Here is a 22,029-nt window from a genome sequence, read left to right as displayed (position 1 = left end):
TTAGAGTAAGTGTTCGTTCAGAGGGGGGCGAAGCTCTGACACTTTGCTCCTTCCAGCATAGCTGCTGCCTCCCATCAGTAGAGCTCCGCGGTTCGCTGTAGTGTACCCCACCTCCTCCTCCCTCCTCCCCGCTCCCTTTAATTTTCTTTCCTTCCTTCTTTTTTTTTTTTTTTTTTTTCCCCTTTCTCTTTCCCCCTCTCCCCGAGGTAGTTTGCTGATGTGCAGCCCGGATCCATCTTCTGGCAGCATCAGCGGGACCGGGGTCGGCGGCGCGGCGGTCGGCGGGCGCGGAGCGGGACGCGGGCCGGGCGCGGAGCGGGACGCGGGCAGCAGCCGCCGCCGCCGCCTCCTCCTCCGCGGGAAGTTTGGCTGGGCTTTGACAGAGGCGAGGGGAAGCCCTGACAGACAGGATCTCCCGGCCTGAGTCCACCCCCTGCGCCCACCCACACACCCAGCGACTTTTCCCCGGCGAGGGGGCAGGGGGGGCAGCGGCGCTCATGCTCCTCACTCTGTGTCGCACCCGTCTGACTGTGGCTACCTAGGGAGCACCGTCTCTTGGAAGAGACTCCAGGTGGAGAAGGAAAAAAATACCAACCTCCCCCAAAACCTATGGTTTCTCCATCCCTTACCCTCCTTTCCCAAGCCGGCGTGGACAGCAGAGCCGGCCGCCTAGTTCACCCTCGCCCTGCTCGCCACCTCTCCGCCCGAGGGAGGATGAAGATGCTTTGCTGGAGGATGGCACTGTGGCTGGCCGGGTGGACTGTCTGCGGGAAGCCTTCTTCCTGCTCTGGCCTTGATTATGACTACACTTACGATTTCACTGAAGAGGATAAAACCGAGGCGATAGATTATAAGGATCCTTGCAAAGCCGGTAAGTGACTTCCACGTCTAATGCAGCTCCCCGCCCCCTCCCCAGATGGTGACTTTGTCTCGGCTTTATTTACGCGGGGTGCGTGAGGGGGAGTCCCGGGCTCACCTGCTCCCTCCCGGGGCAGCGGCGGCGAGCGCAGCCGGCGCCCTACGTCCAGCCCCCTTTGCTGGGGAAGGTACCCGGGACCTGCTTTTCTGTGACTTCCCACTTACTTCCCTAGGGTCTCCGGCTGGGCCGGGAGAGGGGCGCGGCGGCGGGCAGGGCTGGCCCGGCCGCCAGCGCTCCGCGGCCCCGGGGGCGTTGTGCCGGCCGAGGAGCGCTCGGGTGGCGGCGCCGCCGGAGCCGCGGAAGTTGCAGCGAGCATTTCGGTGGGGTTCGAAGGTGTCGGGGCGGGACTGTGCCCCGCAGCACCGGGAGCACGGAGCGGCCGGGCCGGGCTCCGCCAGAGGGTGGCGGCTTCCCCCGGGGCCCTGCCCGCGGTGCCGCCTCCGCCTCCCTCCAGCCTTCTTCCATCCCAACCTGTCGCTCCCCGGCCGGGCACCCCTTCCCGTGGGCCGGGGCGGGCCCGGGATGTAGATGCGGGAGGGTTCCGTGGGGGTGGTGAGTGTCTGCCGCGGTTTCAGCCGGGCGAGCCCACGCGTCCCGCTCTCGGAACCCGGGCCGGTGTTCCACGGCGTTCCTGCCTCCCGCGTGCTCCGAGCCCGACACATCCCTTTCCAAACCGTGCGGGAAGAGCTGAGTTACAGCCTCTCCTCACTTTGTACGGTGGCTTTCTAGAATGTTTATCCTACTGATATAGGACCGCAGCCTCTTCAGTACCAGATACAATCCTTCGCCCGTTAAAGTTATCAGTAACAAGAACTGACCTCAGGAACTGCGTCCACTGGTATTTCAGTAGATAACTGTACCTCGGTGATGCTTTTTTATCCTCTCCAAGGTGTTATCAACAGCAGCGGTTGTCCATGCCCAACAGTTCTATTGTTAAACAAGCGCTCAAGTTTTCTAGCAGCCTCCTTTGCATTAATTAGTTATTTTATATTCTGAAAACTAGTTCAGCCAAAGGTTGTGTTCACTGTAGCTGTGTGGTTTTCTTTAATTTGTTGAAGAGAATGTGGTGTACATATATGCCAAATATGCAGACACTCTGTTTTTCTAATCACAAAAATATTTTGTTCCTAAGTGTGAATTGTTAGGTCTGACTTGCTTATAACTGAAGAATGTTCAAGTTCAAAAAGAACAGAAGCAACTGCAAACAAAACAGTACTTTTTCCTCAATTAGCACTCACAAATGAGTATAAATAACTGGTCATTGTTAACCTGAACTCTTCTGGTCTGTAATTTTTGAAGACTCATATGCACCATTTCATATAATAAGAAATGCATATTTACTCTCAGTTTGCTGTGGGATTTTTTTTTCATAGTGGGAATAATTAGCAATTCATGATACTAACTGTTTTGAGGTTATGCATGAGAGAAAGACAGCAGTAGGAGACTGCAATTTGATCTGCATTGCCAATTCTCTGCCATCACTTTGTTTTGCCTGGAGAAAGAAGCATTTGTTTGGAAAATTTGGCCCACAGAAACATTTTATTGAAGCTCTTACTTGTGCTGCTTCACAAGGATAGGGAGCTTAGGTACTACAGGGATGGCAGACAGGTAGGTGTATGAAGAGTTACCTGTGTGTAGTTCTTCTTTGTCTTAAAAGCTGTCACTGTGAGGTTCTCCATCCAGTAAAAGAAAACACATTTTTTTTATTTACTTCTTATTGTGTGGCAATTCTTCTGAAATAAAAATGCACCTCACTGCTGCACACTGGGTGTGTACCATGTACCCATCATTTTTAATAAATTGAAAGCCCTATATATCAATGAAAGCTGATCCTCCAAGAGTATTTCCCAATTTACTTTTCCTGCTAGACCTTTCATAAAGGCTCCATTAATCTCAGCCTGTAAAGTACTGGTGCCTGATCAAAGATGCTGGGAGTAGCGGGTGCTCAGCCTCTTTTAACAGCATAGCCCAAGTGTGTGCTCTCCCTAGGTCTGCTCTTATTGTCTGGGCTGGGTTTTGGGCTTCCAGGAGTAAATTTACTCATCTCTGCCATCAGGATGGGTTCCACAGTGGGGCCCTAGAGAAGGACAAAGCCAGGCTTCACACTCAGGGGTGTGAGATGTTCACACTCTAATTTATGTGTCACTCTATGTGCAAGGTAACAGGATAAAATAAGAGAATTCTTGCTGAGATAACGCTCAAGGTATGCAAGCTTTGTAGATATAATTAACACCCACTTTTACTGCATCTTGAGGGCCTGCAGCTGAGGCTGTAAAAGTTGTTTGTTTGTTTGTTTGTTTTTTAAGCTGTTCAGGCTGCTCATTTGGGTCAGTGTTAGGAGCCAGATATAAGGGAATTTCTGCAACTCAGCAAAGACCCAAAGTAATTTTTGGTTTTACCTGGTGATATGCTTCAAAAACTCCAGTGATACCTGTGCAAATTTCAGACATGCTAGAATAATTTGACCTACCCCAAACTGCATCTTGCTCATGCAAGATTGTTTCACTTGTATTTTAGAAGTTATTAGAGTTCAAATTTCCTCTGGTGAGTTGTGTTTGTTGCTTAGTTTTTACTGCACAGACTACGTTTATAATCTTGTGACAGAAAGAAATACATGAGGCGTCAGATCCATAGTTAGATGAAGTCATAACTCTATATGTCTGTGATACCTACCTCTGGTGAATAAATGTTCTTCTGGTAGGTCCCTTTCTTCCTGTTTTATTGTGAAAAAAATGGAAGAAATTTACCAGAAACACTATGTGACAGCCTCTGAAGGGTTCTTTGTGGGTATTCTGTGGGATTTTTTTATAGGTACTATATGTGTATTTTAACATTTTCACAAGGAAGGGATCATTTTAGTGAATGTGCCTAGAATCACACTGTTGCTTTGACTTAAAATTCCCGGGAGCAGCACAGTGTGGGATGTAATAGAGGCTGAAAAGCACATTTCTTACAATATTTCCAGCTTTGTGAAAAATCTACAGATGACAGGTGCCTGTTGGATGCCCTGTAGAACCAGGAGGTGTTTCTGGAACTGATTTGCATCTAAAAGAGCAGCTATTGTTTGCAACAACCCCAAAGTACAGTCTCAACAGTAAAGCCAGCACATTGGGAGCCCTTGACTTCAGGGAAGAGAAGGGCCTGGAGAAATGTTGTGATGCTGTTGGGGAAATAACCATTGGAAGGAAGCTGTTGACATTGTGCAGAAGAGCTTGATGAGCTGTGTGGTTTCCCGTGGGTTTGTCTGCAGACCTTTAACCTGTGTGTGAATTTTGGGTCATGCTACTCCTCCTTAAGACAAGAATGCTGGCACACTGTAACAGCGGGATGTGATGTAAGTTTCTGTGCTTCTGATGTCTCGGATATTTCCTTGTGTCTCTCTGCAGGATATTGCCCTCAGTGTTTACCGTTGTGAGTTCAAGTGTAAGGCATTCTTAGTTCATCTTCAAGATCTGATTTGCCAGAAGATGTGAAACTGGGAATGCCGTACTCTAAATCTAAGGACACAGATCAGCATTTGTATAATCAAATATCACTCCAAAGAGGAAAATGCTGAGTTAGATTTCAAGGAGCACCACCAGACTTTTCAGATTGCAGCATGCACCTGCATTTACCTGTGGATTCCTGAAGGTTTTCAATTCTTTCCATTCCTAACACAATTTATAACTTACTCAGGATATCAGCTGAAATATATATAGAGAGAGATGGCTAGAAAAATCATTTCCCGTCCTGTAATACTTGTTCATAGACTGCACTTAGTTGATATTCAAGGTTTCTTGAAGGCTTTTGTTTTGTTTTCTCAACAACTTTGTTTTCCTAAAACAAAACAAAGCAAATAAAAAAAGTGGGTGTACTCTGGTGTGGACTTCCAATTAAAATACCATGAACTGTGGGAGATCAGGCAAGAAGTCTTAGTTTTGTTGTATAGCCACAGTGCTGAGGCCTGTTTTCAGCCTCTGGACAGCTGTCTGTCCTCAGATAAATCTCTCTTAGCATTTCTTCTGTGAGGTATTTCACTTACTAAAACAAATGTTACAGATTTGGGGAATAAGCTTGAAGCTGAGTTCCTTGGACTATTATTTTTCCCTTTTGTGGGCCTGGATTTTTTGGTTTATTTTTGCACCAGAAATTTTGTCTTGCACTAGGGGAAATTCTCCCAAGGAAAATGAAACTTTTACAGTTTTCACTGCAGTTAGTTTGGATTACTCCCCCTGCCAAAACCCAGTTAATTGGGATTTTTTTTCCTTTCAAATGATGCATGAATTGCTTTTATTTTTTCCCTCAGTGAAGCTAGATAAAAATGTCAAAAGAAAGAATATTGAAGACAAGCAATTATATTTACAACTTTTTATCTTGAAAGTTCATTAGCATGCAGTTATTTGACTAAGAACAAATTCTGTATGTCAAATTCTGTATGTCAAATGCATGCCTGCCTGATTGAGAATTAGAGAAAATTAAGACAGACTGTCCTTACATGTCCATTTCTACCTCCTTTGAGAATCTAAGGAACTTGTTTATTTACTTTATAAATAATAATTTAAAAAGTTTGGATTGTCCATAGCAGGGAAATTAGTATTTCTCACATCACTGAAGCATCAAACCTAGTAATGTCTTTTATTTGCAAAGTAGCTGAACAGGAATGATTGATGGTAAATGTCGAGTACAATTATTATGCAGTGTCATCTGTAACTGTAGTCTGACTATTGTTTCCTGATGTTGTAGCAGCAGCTTTCTATACCGCTACATTTTTATTTTAGTTTCCCTCTTGTGCTCTGGGATGTGTGTTCAGTTGCAATCATTCTAATTGTGCATTCTGGTAATAGGAAGATCCTTAAAGCCTCTGATTATATATTTTGAATCTGTTGCATGATTTAGGTAATCAAGATCTTTCATATTTATAGTTCAGTCATGTAGTAGACTCTTAAAGCTATATTGTGCAGTTTGTACTAATATAGAGGTTGTGCTGCTAATATCACTTGCCAGATTGACAGAACTGTGACTGTTCATGTAGTAAATGCATAGTGTAGGCAGCTGAAACAGAAACAAGCTTTTCTGAATAGTCTTCCCAACTGGTTTCCATCCTGCTGTGGATAAACTTATAGGGTAAATAAGACAACTGACAAATTTAGCTTTTAAAGATTTTTTCGCCCCAGAATTCTCCACCATTACTTTATCTTTTATGGCCTTAAATGTGGTATCACAACACCTTTGAAAGAGATTTGTGAGAACATCAAGTTCTTTTTGTCCTTGGCTTCATTGAAAAGATTAATTCAGTATGAAACTATGGGATAACTACATTAAATGGATATGCTTTATGTTCTAACTTCGTGAATATCTTTCCACACTGAAGGCTAAATTTCATGTCCAGACCACTTTCCATAGGCGTCTGTTTCTGAATATATATCCGGTGTGTCAAACGAGTGACCTGCAAGGAGCAGTATTACATCACTGCAAAACGAGTCTGACTAACAAATCTAATTGAGCTTGGAATCAAGTCCCCAAGGCAAGCTCTGAAACATTCACCACACCTGGACATCTGCCTTATGTCATTCTGATTGCCCCTCTGGACAATGGGGCTGATAGGCTTATGACATAATTTAATTCACTTCTTTTTGGGGAGAAAGTCGTGTCTGTGGTGTGTGGTAGTGACAGAAGGTCTGTAAAATGCAAAAGCTGTAAGATCGGAGATTCAACTTCTGGTTTTCACAAACACAGTGGACCTTGTGGAGAGGAAGACTTCTCTTTTGTCTTCCTGGATTCATTATAATAGTCTAAATTTTATAACAGTGAATGAACAATGGAAGAAATCTCTAGTCTTTGTTTAGACAAGATGTATTTATCCTTAAATTCAAACAGCTTTTTATAGTCTGGCTTTCAACTTAGGAAAAATATTACGGTATGTATTTTTTGGGTTTAATATGTATCTATAGAAAAGATATATTCTAAGAGCAGTATTACAGAGCAAAACTAAGTTTTGGCCTTTCAAAGCTTTCATTTGGATGAACAGCATTTCATAGGGTTTTTCAGACATTTCTCAGCCTCTTTAGGATCTTTCTAATCTACTTGTTTCAGTCATTATTGAATGCAGTCCATACCCCCCATTCTTAACCAGAAGGAACCTCTTTCCACCTCCCTACTACATCTCTTCAGAGTAACAGAACTGAAAGTGTGACTAGAGAAATCTTTGTGTATTTTTAGTTCTGTCTTGTCAGGATATTTTTCTTGGCTGAGAGCTAATGGCCAATCTGTTAATGTGTTTTAATGCATATTCATTCTTTGTGTCTGCTGTGCATCTCCTACTTCTTTTCCTATAATTTCTTTCATTGTTACTATGACGAGTTCCCTTGCTTCTGGATTCCCCTTCCACTGAATGCACTTTTTACTTGCTTTTCAGCTTTTCCCCTCTGCTGCCTGACCAGTCTTCTACTCCTCCCTATATTCTTCCCTTGATGTGTTATTCTCTTGCTTACAATTATCAGTTATTCCCTCCAAACATAACTTCTAGTTCATCATCAGGCTTTCTGTAAGATTGTCCTCTAGTGCTTTGATAGCCCTGTAGCAAAGAAACTGGGCACCTGTGCTCGCAGCTGGAAATGAGGGGGAGGAGAAAGATGAGTGGGCTGTGTGTGACCAGCATGTTCTCAGAGGCCTCGTGCTGGATGCTCAGTGGGCTGCAATGATCTGTTAAGCACTGCACAGCCAGTCCTGAAATATCCAGCTACAAATGTTTATACAGAACACATACATGAACCTTCTCTCTCTGTTGGACTCATGTATGTGAAGACAGTCCCTGGCTGGTCAGCAGGAATAGGATGACTCTCAGTACTTGAAGTGCAAAGGTTGTATAAATAGTACTGTGTCAGAACAGGTTGAGCTGGGAAGTGTGTGTGTGGACACAGTCAGAGTGTCGGTGTGCCACCCATGTGAGTGATTTCTCCTGCAGACTGTTATGGAGGCAGCTCCCACTCAAACAGATACTCTCACATGGCTTTTTGGGGGGAGTTTAGCCCACCTAATGGTCTGCAAGTGCAAATGTTGAGTGACTATAAATGAGTTTCAGATGTTTGAAAATATTTGAGCACAATCAGATAGCTTTTACAGAGCAATAATGCTCCAAAATGTAGGTTTGTGGGTTTTCTTTTTGATATTACTAAACAGAGATTGTCAAGACCAAAATGCCAAAAAATCAATATTACTCTAAAATAACTCCTATTTTTTTCTTGAGGTGCGTGAAATACGATGCCTAATAGGATATGCAGTGTTTATTAAACCAGTTTCTTTGCTATATATACTTCCATGATAAAAAGGCCCATCAATAATTGACTAGAATTGATTTTTGAAATTTTTTTCTTCATTCTGATGGTTATAAATGATGCTTGATCAGGAAATAATCAACAAAATAAAGACATAAATTTGCCAAGGAAGGATGTTTATTTTAAAATTCATTTTCAGTGCATTTTAATCTGACTTTGGAAATTCTCTGTCTTCCTGTCCTCATTAATTTAATGTGTTTTCCTAAAGAAACTGAATGACAAAGACTCATTGCTGCATTTGAAAGGTGCCAGTACCTTTCCAGCCACTTTGTGATTCTTGGTAATTGTAAATTGTATGGTGGAATTTAGGTATCAGCTCTTGTAAGAAGTGAAGGGACAAGGACACCAGCTGGGGAGGTTGGAACAAAATAGCTGCACAGATGAGTTACATTATTCTCACGCTGGTAGCAGCAGTTAAATATACTCCTAGCAACAAGTTTAATTGTTATTAAACAAAAAAAATCCATTTTATTGGTGTCTGATGTTTTAATAGGTGTTAGTTAGGTACGTTCTTGCTGTCATGGGCATTGTAGCACTAAAGACCTTCAATACTTTTCCACTTTCCTGAAAGTGTATAAAGAATTTTGCTTAGGGCACAGTGATTGTCCAAAGAGTGGCCAAAAAGGCAGAGTTTCCAATGTTTCTAGATGATGTATTCAGATCAGCAAAGAAAATAATTTCATATGGTCCTTATATAATATCAAGATTTACTTAAGCAGTTTACTTGCAGAGTGAATTATATTTGCTTTCATGAGGAGTAGTTTTAGAACAACTCTGCGGGTGTGAGAACATGACGATGAACTGCCCAATTTCTCCATCTGGTAAAATGTCCTTATATTTATAACAAATTAGCATACGTCTTCTTTTTCACTTGTACTTGCATTTTTCCCTTACTCAACAGTACTCTTACAATCATGCTCTTACTTCAGCTTTATTTGTAGGTAGGTTATGCCACACTAGTTTACAACTGTTTCCAGACTTATAATTCTTCATCCCTTGTATAAATGTACAGAGAAATGGACAAATTAGGTATTTTGTGTTCAGGCAATCTGCTTAGCCCTTTTCTAATGAAGAGCGTAATGTGTCTCCATGAAAAATTGTCAGCACCATGTTGAAGGCATGTTACCCATTTTTTTATGATCTTCATTTTTGTACCAGTATCTTTGATATGTCCATCAGCCCATCCTTTTGTCATAATATAAACTACTCGGTCTTTAACTATGGAACACTTCAAGACTATTGATTCAGAACTGAATTGTGAAATCCTTTTTCTGTTGTTACTGATATGCCATAATTGCATTATGTTCTGAAAACTTACAGAGATTAATCTTTTATGCTTGGAAAAAGAAATTGTTAAAGAATAATCCACAATAAACCCTTAGACAAAAAATATGAATTCAGCCTGTAAATTGCTAAGGAACCAGGTTTGCATGGGTATTTAATTCCCCCAAGGTTACATTATTGGAAAAACTGTTAAATGAAAACAGGGTAAAAAGATGTTAAAGTTAGCAAAGAGAAGATGAAAGAGAAGGAACATGATGAACATGAACAATTTCAGAAATAACACAACAAAATAAAATAGAAGATATTTGTTTCTACTTCTATTAGTCTGTTAAATTCTGAAGTGGAAAATTCAGAACCAAGACTAGGAGACGTGGGGATTTTATGCAACTCTTTTTTATGAATTTTTTTTGAAATCTAAAGCATTCCATGAAGTCAGTATTTGGATATATGATATGACATTTACATAGGTAGCAGGGGTATCTGAAGGGCTGATATTTAGAAATGGTAACAGTAATGATTTTCAAATGGATATATACCTCAGGCTTCAGAGTTCAACCCAGTATTTAGTGGATGAGCCCCAATATGTGGCAAGATTATCCCTGTCTACCTACTGCAAATTCTTGTTTCTTTCTGTGAAGCAGCTGGTGGTGACTGCTGTCAAAGACAGGACCTTGGATATGATCCAGTGTTGCAGTTCCTTTGTTCCTCAGCCCTCCCTAAGTGCTATGTCAGAAACGCATGTCTTGCAGCATGCCTAAAAGATAAATGCAATTTAGCTATTTTGGGATGTGAATGAATTTCAAAGCTCAATATCACTGTAAACACATTGACCAACAATAGAAGAAAACTGCATTCACCTATGTTTATAGGTTGTTAGTATGGGTCCAGTGGAGCACTTGTACACGTTTATCTATAAACCACACGTATTCACGCGCTCACCTGACCACATAAGGAGCTCCCATTGAAGCATAGATGCCTAAAGAAGTATCTATAGAGGCTCTTTAAAGTCATGTGTACAGATTGTGTGGGTACTTTTTCTTCTTTTTTCTTTTCCCCCACTTATAAATGCCAAGGTAACTTGTGTGTAAATCTGACCTAGAGGCCATTGGACTCAGTGAGAATGTGTCCAGCTACTTTAGAGATAGTGTTTATAGGTGAGTAAGTAATAAGCAGAGCTAACTAATTTATTTCTGTGTACTTGGGCTATGGCTTGCTTGTATGCATGTGCTCACATGCATAGCAGGCACATCAATGAAGGCAGTTGGATTCTTGCCCCAGTTTCTATAGTTGTCATCACTAACACAAGAGTATCATGAAATCTTGCATTCAGTGACCTTGTGATTACAGGTTCTTTCTTGCTGGACTGGGGTGTGAAAAAAATCCAGCAGCTTGAAGAGCATCTGATTTTCTTTTTTTCTCTTTATGAGAAGCCACAGGAGATAAGACTGGATTTTGATGACTGCAACAGTTTCTCAACCTTTAGAGATAGGTTTCTTCTTGTCATAGCTGAATACTCTATTAATTGGGCAATCTGATAAATGACTAAAGATGCTGATGAACATGATGGTTGCAGTTGCATACACAGTTTCTTATCTGTAAATCTGAAATGTAAAGATAATAAGCCATTTTTTACAAAATACAGCAGGCATGTGAAACTGAGGTCAATCATGTACCATTAGGTAAAGTTTGACAAGCCCTGAAAGTTTTTTCAGTGATTTGCAATATCCCAAAATTAACACATTTTCTAATCCAGAGGCTGTTGGGAACTAAAGAGATCTCAGAAAACTAGGAGGAACAGGTGTACTAATATCCCCATTTATGTAATAAATTGAAGAATTAGTTAATGGCAAAATGAGAAGGGAGCAGAAAGTTTTTTGGTTTTATTTCCCCAGAGCTATGTGTAGCTTGGATGGATTGGAAAAGCTTTAAATTACTGTGCAGAACTAAGTAACCTTACACCATAGCCTAACTCTGCAAATCTTGCATTTGCCTGAATAGTTTGTTACTTTTGTGTTTTGAAAACTTGAGTTTTCTTTCTGATGTTGTTTCTTCAGTGTGTTGAACTTAAATCATGGCCAGAGTGAGACCTGCAGGTGATAAATGAGTCTAGATTTGACTGACAATTCTTGTTGAAGAAAGTTCTTGAATTTAGTTACAGACTTTTCTAGAGTTACCTGATAAGGGAAAGAAGTAAGGAGAAAAATATTTCCCCTTCATGAAAAGGTTCACTTTCTACAGTTTTTTCATCCTTTGATCACTAAATTGCAGGAGCAGTAGAGAGCAGAGAATGTAGGAGAGGGGTTTCCTCAATTTTTTAATTTTTTTTCCAGTTTTTTATCTGCATTCTTGAGGATGAAACCCTTTCACACATGAAATACAGGTGGAAATACAGAAACCTAGTCCAAGCCTTTTGGATGTTTTCATTCATAATACCTTTAATTGGAAGAAGTTGAATTAAATATGGATTGTAGTGCTGATGGATCACAGTCAGTGTGTCTACAGAAGTGAGGCATGAGTAAAGAGAATTTGTAACATACGCTTCCTTTTGCATTATGGAAGAGAGCCAAATACAAAGATGCCTCCTAGATCAGCAATGTGTTTATGGAGATAGACAGATCTTTTAGCTAAAGCTGAAATGTTAGTGAGAAATGCAACCTATTCTATGATTCTTTAAATCAGAAATGTGGAGAGCCAGCTAAAGTCATGACAATCTTTATCAACTTGGACAAAATTAATTTTTCTTGGCTAGTTTTTGAGATTTTTAATAATGTGTCTTAGATTTATTTGGTGTATGGTATAGCGTTCCATTACATATAATGTATTTTTACTGATTTACTGATCTAGACATTATAGGTTCAAATTTGTACAAGAAATCGAATAAAATCCTGAATTACTTACACTTATAATCAAGTCTTTCCAAATATTTTGTTTGTCTTTGCTAATTATGAGCAAGGTCAGACTAAATAACAGCCATAAGGAAAAAATCAACAAAAAATGAACATAAATAGTAATCCTTAATTCTAACTACATAATCTTATAGAAGAAGAAAAAATATTTGACCTTTGGTTTCTGCTCACATAATCTGGCTTGACTTCATTGACCTGAAATATCCTAGATTTTATCAGTGGAGAAATGTTTCTCTCCTTCCAAGAAGCAGATGATGTCTCTTCAAAATCAGCAAAGACCTAGATAAGATTTTGGATGCACTTGCAAGTGCTAATGGAAAAAAAGTTAACATTCCCATTCTTTGTGTAATTCCTCAGTTATGATTCCTTTTATGCTGTAGTGATATGGAAATAAACCCTTTGTACAGCTGTCTGTCCATTGGAAAGGAGCATGTGCAAGATTTGCTCCTGAACTAATGGGGCTGCAGGGATTCCTTGCCCCCCAGGGGACAGCCAAACACACTCTACATCTTTCCTTCCTGCCCTCTTCAGAATCACTTCTGGATTTAGTTTCCCTTTCTGCTTGTTGGCTGAGGAGTCACGAGTATCAGTGTTTAAGGCAAGATAGGTGCTTAGAGAATGGGTTTATTTGCTAGGCAAAGTCAGGTAATCAGGTAAAACTGACACGCAAAAGACAGGTGAATCATCCTGTACTGAGCCCTCTGCAGCCACAGATGATTTCCAGCAGAAATTTCTGTGAGGGCTTTTTTTCCTACAGGCCAAACTGCTCTCTGTAGTTTATCTGCTGCTAAATTAGTGACTTTTTATTAATGATACACATATCAAAATTCCTAGGGGTATTTTGTTCCAAGCTGTCATTCAGTTAAATATGGATGAATTGTTCTTGCACAGATCTTTTGGTTTTGCTTTTGGACACTGTGGATTGTTCAATAACACTTACACCTGGTAAAAATGCCTTGGCTTATAAAGGTTTTGTGTCAGGAAGTTATGCTTTTTCTTTCTGCAAGATTGGTCTAAGAAAAGGAAGCTACTTTCCTTGCAAACTTTCATCTCTTTGGACTATCAGAGCTAAAATAGCGCTGCCTCATACCCTGCCATGGGATACAGCAAATCCAACAGGTGGGATGAAGAAGAACTTGCAGCAATGATGTGTTACAGACCCTGGGTTGTGTTAGGTGGGCCGTGATGTGGGCTGTACAGCAGGGAGCTACACTCTGGGCAGGGACCCACAGCAACCAATGAAGGTGATTTTTTGGGGGTTTCTTTCCGTTTATGATAAAGCAGTGTTTTAATTTTTTAGTGGCTTTTGTGTCCTGGCACATTCATGTATGAATACTAAATACTTTACAATGTGTAAGGCTGAACTCTTAGGCTGCACTTCCTCTCAGGATCTCTTGTTACTTCTCATGAGATGAATTGCCATTCATCTCATGGTGGCGTTCACCTTAGTGAAGTCAGAATTTAAGGCTGAAGAAAAATTGTATTTGGGGTCACTTTACTGAAACTTACTGGAGGTGTATTTTTTCCAACAATCCATTACAGTGGAGTCAAGAGGTAAAGGGGTAATTATGGTGTAACTATTTTTTTTGTGTTTTGTTTTTTATATATATATGCACATACACATATATATGTATACACACACACACACACACACACATATGTATGCAGGCATCGCAATGGGAGAATCTTTTTGAAGTGACGTTACGGTAGAAAAATTCCCAAGCATAATCGTCTGTTTTAAAACAAACAGTTGTTGTTGATACACAGTAAGAAGGAAATAATCCGTGTAGTTTAACCAGGATCTTTGAGTTGGTTGCGAAGAAAAACTAATTTTAAAAGCTTTTGTTGTTGTTGTTCCCCCTTTACAGTAGGAAATTATATGGAGAGAAGATGTTGTAGCAAGGGGGAGCATAGAGGAACTGTTCTGTGCTGTGAGCCAAAGGACATCATTAGGAACACTCCTATTATCTGGAAGCCTGACTTCCTGTCTCAGTTTCCTCATGGGTCTCAATGAATGGCAGAAGAAATGGAACACTTTCCTGCTTGGCCAAAAACTCTGCTAAATGACTCCTTTGGCTGCACGCCACACCATGCTCTGGAATAAATCCTGCAGCTCCCTCCTGAGTCTGCAGGGGACTTGCTGTGGTTCCTTGGGGCTGGTGGAGTGAATTTTAGAAAGTCCAGGAATACCATAATGCTTCAGGTGTCCTTTTGTACATCTTGGAAAATTCTTTTTGTGGTAGAGACCAAGAGATGCATTGACATTTTATTAACGTAAGCTTCCTTGGGATGTTAAGGAACTGCAAGTATGTTAGGATTTTCATATTTGGTACATGATTTTACTACAATGAAAATAGTGTAGCATGCCTAGTAAAATGTACCAGAAACATGTAAAATAAGATGCTTTTAGGTATGCATTCAACTAAATAACTAATTTTCTGGGTTTTTTCCACATAGTTTCAGCACATCAAGTAGTGTTTATGTGCTGAAGTTATAAATATACTTTTTTGTAAAGTGTAAAAATAAGTTAGTAAAGATTTTTGTTCATAGAATAAAGCAAATTTCAGACATTAAATGCCGTAGATGATGCATCTGTCATAATCTGTGCATAGAGAAAAGCTTAAATAATTTTTTTCTTTTTTTATTTCTGGTCTTTGGTACATTTCTTTAACAGGTATATTAGTCCCCAAAACTTTCAGTATCTCCTCTTAGCTCTGATTTTAATTAAAACTGCAGCACCAAACTTTTGATTCAGTTGTTACTGTCAGTTTCTATACTTTCTATTTTAACTACATTTGGCAAGTAAGAGCCTTGCAGCTGACTCAAAGGAAACTTGGCGAAATATACACCATTTCCCAATAGCCTTTTTTTATAATAGAAGATATATGGGACAGTGTTTAATAATTTTTGTCTTGTTTTGCATCCAAGAAGAAAAATACTCTTAATTCTCTGGAGCAGTGAAATGCTTACCATACTTAGTGTTCTATAAGTGTCATCTTTCAAGAGTGACAAGCAGCTGGCCAGCTGGAAATGTTGGGCATACTTGGAAAAAAGAATATACTTAATGCTACTGGTATATTTCAATAAGAAAGTATCGATCAGGTTCTGGTTTGCTCAGTTTGCTTTGTTTTGTCTCATCTTGTTTCTTCTTTTTTCCCTGCTAGTTTGTCTCATAGATTTTACTCTGCGTTCCTTGTTCAGGCTTTCCTGAATTTCCATACAAACTTACTCTGCATGACTTTGGTGCTGTACCAGCACAGAGGGTGATGTGAAACAACACTTCTGCCGCTGAAACAGCTGCCAGCTTTCTGTGGGGATGCAATTGTGCCATACAGGCTTGATGCTGAGATTGCTGGGGGTTTTTTCCCAAGGAATTAGAACTGCTGGATTATGCTCATCATGCCAGCCCATCCTGTTATCTGTCTTCAGACCCCTTTGTATAGGTGGCTGAATGCTTTCTAACATTTCTTTCTAATGCCCTTGGCTGACAATTGGTGCTCCCAACCTTGGTACCTGTGCATCCTGAGACTAGTGGAGGCATAGTGGATGGCCTTTTCTATCCATTGGCTACAGGAGGAAATCAGAGACTTCCTTTTTTATGGCAGTTCATTGATATTAAGGTCATGATTTTGAAAGCTGCAAGCTGGGAGATCTCATTTATTCCCATTGCTTCCCCTCCCTGAGCAGCAATACAACCTTGTCCTTTCTGTTGCACCTAAGAGTTCCCTCCCAGATGTCCTTTTCCTGTCTCCTCCTGATTCAGTGAAAGATGGAGAGATTTCTGTGCCTGTCCACAGTTTTCAGAGAGTCACTGGTATGCCATCAAAAATTCCTCATCCTTTGCACTCATGGCACAAAATGTAAGATTTCAACTAACACATTGGAGAAATGTTGATTTGTTTTGTTAGCATGGGTGTATTTCAGTGTCTGTAGTTAAGACTTTCTGGTTATTTTAAAAAGGTGTCATATAATACACATAATAAATGAAAAACTAAAAACCCCCACCCTCCTTAATGAGAGGATTTTTTTGAGCTCCAAGGAGAGAGACCACTAAAGGTGCAGAAAGCAGCATAATACATATTTCCAAATTATTTTGATTCTCTATTTATTTTAATTCACTGTACTTTTATTTCTGTGCAAGAGAACTCTTCTCACCTTCTGTGGTCTTAAATGAATTCCTATAGTTAAATGTAGATGTTCTTTCTGAAAAAAAAATTATAAGCTAGCAAATTCAGCTGTTGTCCTTCTAGCAGGACAGAATTTGGCTCAACTATTTTTATTATTTTCATCCTGACTTTTGAAGTAAGGATTTGGTTACAGTATTGAAGGTTTACCTTTTAGGGACTCAGGTGTATTTATGCTTTACCACTATTGTATTTCATCCTAATATTTAGCTGTTTAATATCTGTATTCACTATGTAATATTTGTCTAATTTCATATCACATCTATAATTTACCCCAGAGAGTTTTGCTTTCCTGAATTTGCTGTGTTTTCCTTTTTCTTTTTTTTTTTTTTTATCAAAGAATTCTCTGAAATAAAGTTTGCACAGAGTTTCTTCCTGATATTTTTCTGACACTAATGTGGGAGAAAGTGAGTCTTTAGTAGACAAATGGTACTGCAAGTTTGTGGGAGGGAATTGTGTTTCTTTATGTAGACTGGCCTATGGATTAATTTGTTGTGGATATAGCTAGTAATAAAATGCAGTATTGGTGCACTCAGTGACACGACTGTGAGGAAAGCTTGCCAGTGCATCACAGGCTTATAGGTATAAACTGAATTAAAAATATTCCCAAAGAGGAGGAGATTGTTAAAGTTTACCTGACTAGATCTGTCAAGTTTTTGTTCAGCGGCAAAGCTAGAAGAGTAAGAAACTCGGTAGTTCTAAAATTCTTGTTCCAGTTGTTGCTTATATAAATGACATTGTATTTTAATTCTTACACATTCTGGGTAGTTTTGGCAATTTGAATTTTTTTAGATAATCAACTTAGACTTGAGATACTTACTGTACTAAAACATTAGCAAGTCTGGGTTATAAAATGTCTGCTTCATTTGTGTTGTCAAAATGAACATAATGTGGTTACAAAGCAAGATTTCACTCTCAGTCAGCTCCATAAGGTCAATTAAACTGAGGGTGCTGGAACATCTAGCGTAGTATATGTTGACACAGAAACAGTTTGATATATCAACTGTAACTTGAAGAAGTGCATGAACCTGGGTTTTAATTGTGAAGGTTTAATATAATTTGGTAATGTAAATGAAAAATGGGAACTTGCTGTCATTATGTGTTCTAGGTAAAATCTTACAGAATTGTTTGCCTGCCACTTCACTGGTTTGCAGAACAGACTAATATTAAATTAAAGGAGTAAAATACGTATTTTTGTATTGTATTTTTTTATTTTCACTTTGTATTTGAAGATGACTTGTTTTAAGAGCTTACTGATCTATGCAGCATACAGATTTTTCCTGGAGACAAAGTATGTCTTTGTTTCAAACCATTTACTGTACTTGCAGAAATGTTTGTAGTGTAGGAGCTCATGTTATAACAAAACAAGCCATTCCAAAGTGAACCACAAGTACTAGTGAAAATGTTGATAAAGGTAGCAAGGACTAAATTAATTGCTGAATACATTGTTTCAAGTCAATGTTTCATAAAGAGAAAATAAAGTCTCTGTAAGGAGTAGCTGTACCACCTAACATTTCTCCTGTTGCTTGAAGGCTGAGTTTTGTCCTTACTTAAGTCAGTGCATTGGCTTAACAACCACTGGCAAATATGTCTTGGAAATCTCTTACATTAATAGTTTTGATGAGATTGAGTTGACTGCAAGGGAAAAATTAGTGGTCTCCTATATCTCATCCAAACAAAAAACATGTTCCTGTAGTAATAAAAATAACAATTAATAATAATAATAAATTACTCTTGAGCTGATGCATTGATTTATTTTGTGGAAGAATGAATGTAAATTCTCCACTGAAGTGCAATATACTTCTGCCTTCCAAACCACATTTTCATTTATCAGTAGTGCCCAAAATTGTAATCACCAGTTCAGATTTTGCAGGCGCTTCATGTGGGTTAATTTTCGGTTTGATTATTTCAAATCCTACTGCTTATGTTTATGCACACATTGTAAAGGACAACCTCTTTTAACTGTATATACAGTATTAACAGCAGAATTCAACAGAATCATGAGGTTGGAAGAGACCTCCAAGATCACTGAGTCCAACCCAGCCCTGACACCACAACTAGACCATGGCACCGAATGCCACATCCAGGTTTTTTTTAAACACATCCAAGCACAGTGACTCCACCACCTCCCCGGGCAGACCATTCCAGTACTTTATTATTCTTTCCATGAAAAACTTTTTCCTAATATCCAGCCTATATTTCCCTTGGTGCAGATTATTACACTCACTATATATATTTTTGGCTTTTGCTCTAAAGTGGTAGAGAACCAGGTCAATAAAGTCACTGTCAGCAAACCCTCGAGTGCACAGAGGTGTTGAATATTCACTTTGGGCTGCCCAAAAATCATCCTCATCAGTTGAGCCTTTTAATATTGCGTGCAGCTTTGGTCATCACAACATAAGAAAGACATTAAGCTACTAGAGAGCCTCCAAAGGAGAGCCACGAGGATGGTGAAGGGCCTTGGGGGGATGCTGTATGAGGAGCAGCTGAGGTTACTTGGTCTGCTCAGCCTGGAGAAGAAGAGACTGAGGGAGGGCCTCATTGCAGTTACAACTTCCTCATGAGGGGAAGGCCAGGCACTGATCTCTTCTCTTGGTGACCAGTGACAGGACCCGAGGGAATGGCCTGAAGTTGTGTCAGGGTAGGTTTAGGTTGGTTTAGGAAAAAGTTTCTCACCCAGAGGGTGGTTAAGCACTGGACCAGGCTCCCAAGGAAGTGGTCACAGCACCAAGCCTGAACAGTGGTCTCAGACACATGATGTGGTTTTTAGGGTGTTCCTGTGCAGTACCAGGGTTTGAACAAGGTCTTTGTGGGTCCCTTCCAACTCTGATTCTGCAAAAAACACTTCCAGTTGCGTTATGCCAAGCAAGGTAACTAGTGAAATAGCTGTTTGTTTCTGTGTCAGATCTGTCATTCAGGGTCTTGCTCTCAGATCTAGCTGTGTAGTTCTTGGCTTTCAGCAGCAGCGAGCAACATGCCTGTGCTGCCTGCTGCCAGTGCCCAGTGAAAACATTTGCTCTCTGGGGAATCTGATTCCCTGAAACAGAGGGAATAAAATGAAATCACCATAAATCTGAGGCTTTTTGGTGACTCTGAAGGTTTGGCACTGTGGGATGGAGTTCCTGTTGCTCAGACTCTTAGAACCTGAGTGTAGAAAAAGCTGAGTAACAGGCTGGGATGAGCTGTAGAAGGGTGAGAAGCTGGATGGAAAAGGGAAAATGAAATCATGCCTCTGCTGTGCAGTTGCTGGGTAATTCCTAGAAAAGCTAGAATTCATTACAACTCTCACACACAGCCAGTCACTCTCTTTGCATGTCAGGGACAGGTTTTGGTACAAATGGCATATTCTAAAGCATAAGGGTCCCCCCTCTCTATGGTTTAATCAGTTTTCCATATAGTTTTGTGTTCAAACTTGTGTGTTACAGCTCCTCACTTTCAAAGACATTTTGTCTTCCACACTGGTCCTCCTCCTTTTCCACTCAGGACAATATGTAGTTTTGTTGTTGACAAACAATAAATATTGTGTTTCAAATTTTTTTTTAATCAATAAAAGGCTCTTGTCTGTGTACAGAGCCTTTTTAGGTTTGTCTGTTTAAATACTTAACAGAGGTCTTTAATGAATTCCCGGATATCTGTCTCCTCATATTTTAGGGGAATATTGCTAGAAACAAAATCTCTTACATTTGCTTTTGGTGAATGAAAATTTGGACAGATGATTTTTTTTTGTTTCTTTTCGAGTTCATTCCTGAACAGTCTCTGAAAGCTTTTATTGCCCTCTCAGCCCATCACAGACATCCTTCCCAGGAGTGCACCTCATGGAGTCAGGCTGTTGTGCCCCAGTAGTCTGGAAACAGGCGTCATCTTTCAGTTTGCCCAAGATGTAGATTTATTAATGGAAACAGCAACACTAAAAACTTGAACTTACTAAATAAATAAAAATAAATTAATAAAAACTCTGAATAATCAGGCAAAGTTTCTTTTGTAGGTCTGACCTTTGCCTTCCATCAGGACAAAAAAGACCTCGATAAGCAATAACAGAAATATAACTTTCATCTTACAAACCACATTCACTGTTGTGAAACAGAATTGCTGTGAAGCATCTCCCATCTATCCAGTACTATTTTGTTTTCCAGTGGACTTCCCTTCTATAGAGCTTTCAAGTTATAAGGTTGTCTCTGGTTTTGTTCAATATATTTAGAAAAGTTCCCATTATGGTTTTCTTTTATTGTTTATACTGTCTGGAAGAACAAATTTAAAACTTTCATCTCAGTTGGAGGATAATTTGGTGTGATTGCTCAGCTTCTGATCTCACTACCAAAAACGTCTTCTTTTAGAAGCTGATAAAAATATTTGGCTCTGTTTCACCTCAGTCACTCTTGGCAGTACTTGATCTGCTCTTCTGGGGTTTCCATCTGCTCTTTTATTCTGCAGCTTCTTCTTCAGGCCCCAATTCAGCAGCAACAATTGCAAATAAGTGAAAACATCACTAATTTTTCTGAGGGTATGGGGTTGGATGCAGGTGCTATTCTGCATCTCTGTCAGAATCTTCCAGGATTTTATCTCATTGCTAAAAGGGAGAATATAGCAATTCCCTGAGGCTTTGAGTATTCCTTTGTTCTTCCTCCCTCACAGGTGTCCAAAGATTTAACCTAGAGTTGTATACATTATTTAAACCTGAAACCAAAAAATCTGTGAAATAAAATGTTACAAAGGCTAAGGAAAATATTTTTTTTAATCTCATGATCTTTTCAAATTAAAGTCCTCTTAGTTACAGAAAAAAGTGTATAAATGCATATGAAATTAGATTTATTAAAAAGCTTTTTTCCCCAGTAATTTGTTCTGTTATTTAAGCACTTTTAACTTAAAAAAATTCACAACCCATAATAGAGGTTATTGATGCTGAATAATCATTTGCTCTCAAGTGATTAAGCTGCTAACCAGCACTCTACATTATATTAAAAAAAAAAATCACACATATACATGACTGTCTCCTTACTTACATATTTCACTTTCAAATGTGTTTGCCATTTCACAGGGTTTTTTACCTCTTATCCATGGATTTTTTTTTATTTAATTTTTTTTTACAGAAAGCACAATCAAAGTTTCCTTGATCATCTAGCTGGTGGAAATGTAATTGTAGTTGTGTAGTGCTGGTGTACCAAAAGGCATATCATTATAGCGAAACTCCTATATTCGTTACTTGTAGGAGACAGCTTGTCTGACTTAATGTAAAGCTTAATCAGAAGGTTTAGAAGGGGAAGTAACAGAATAAAAAAGACCTTAGTAGTGAATACATGCATAATGAATTGATTCATTCAGTGCTTTCCTTGTATTTTTTTTTTCACTTGCTCTTGCAATGTACATTTTGTCATACTGAGAATTTAATTAATGGTAGGGGAAAAAAAAAGTAATAGTCCTGTGTC

At 39.6% G+C, this 22,029-nt stretch overlaps 1 protein-coding gene across 2 annotated transcripts in view; it reads left to right on the top strand.

Moving 5' to 3' along the window:
• Positions 1–476: 476 nt before the first annotated feature.
• The window catches only part of TLL1 (tolloid like 1), a 127,244-nt gene continuing 105,691 nt past the window's right edge, over positions 477–22,029 (top strand). For both annotated transcript variants that reach the window (XM_088056879.1, XM_088056880.1), the window contains exon 1: positions 477–871. In XM_088056879.1, the coding sequence (XP_087913005.1) occupies positions 610–871 (262 nt within the window). In that variant the 5' untranslated portion in view covers positions 477–609. The remainder of the gene's footprint in view (positions 872–22,029) is intronic.

The sequence above is a fragment of the Pseudopodoces humilis genome, chromosome 6 (genome assembly GCF_049639895.1).
Source record: "Pseudopodoces humilis isolate 2021_Gansu_Grassland_sample_001 chromosome 6, ASM4963989v1, whole genome shotgun sequence".
Classification (NCBI taxonomy): Eukaryota; Metazoa; Chordata; class Aves; order Passeriformes; family Paridae; genus Pseudopodoces; species Pseudopodoces humilis.
Note: the sequence above shows the minus strand (reverse complement) of the source record. Positions and strands in the feature narration are given on the sequence as shown.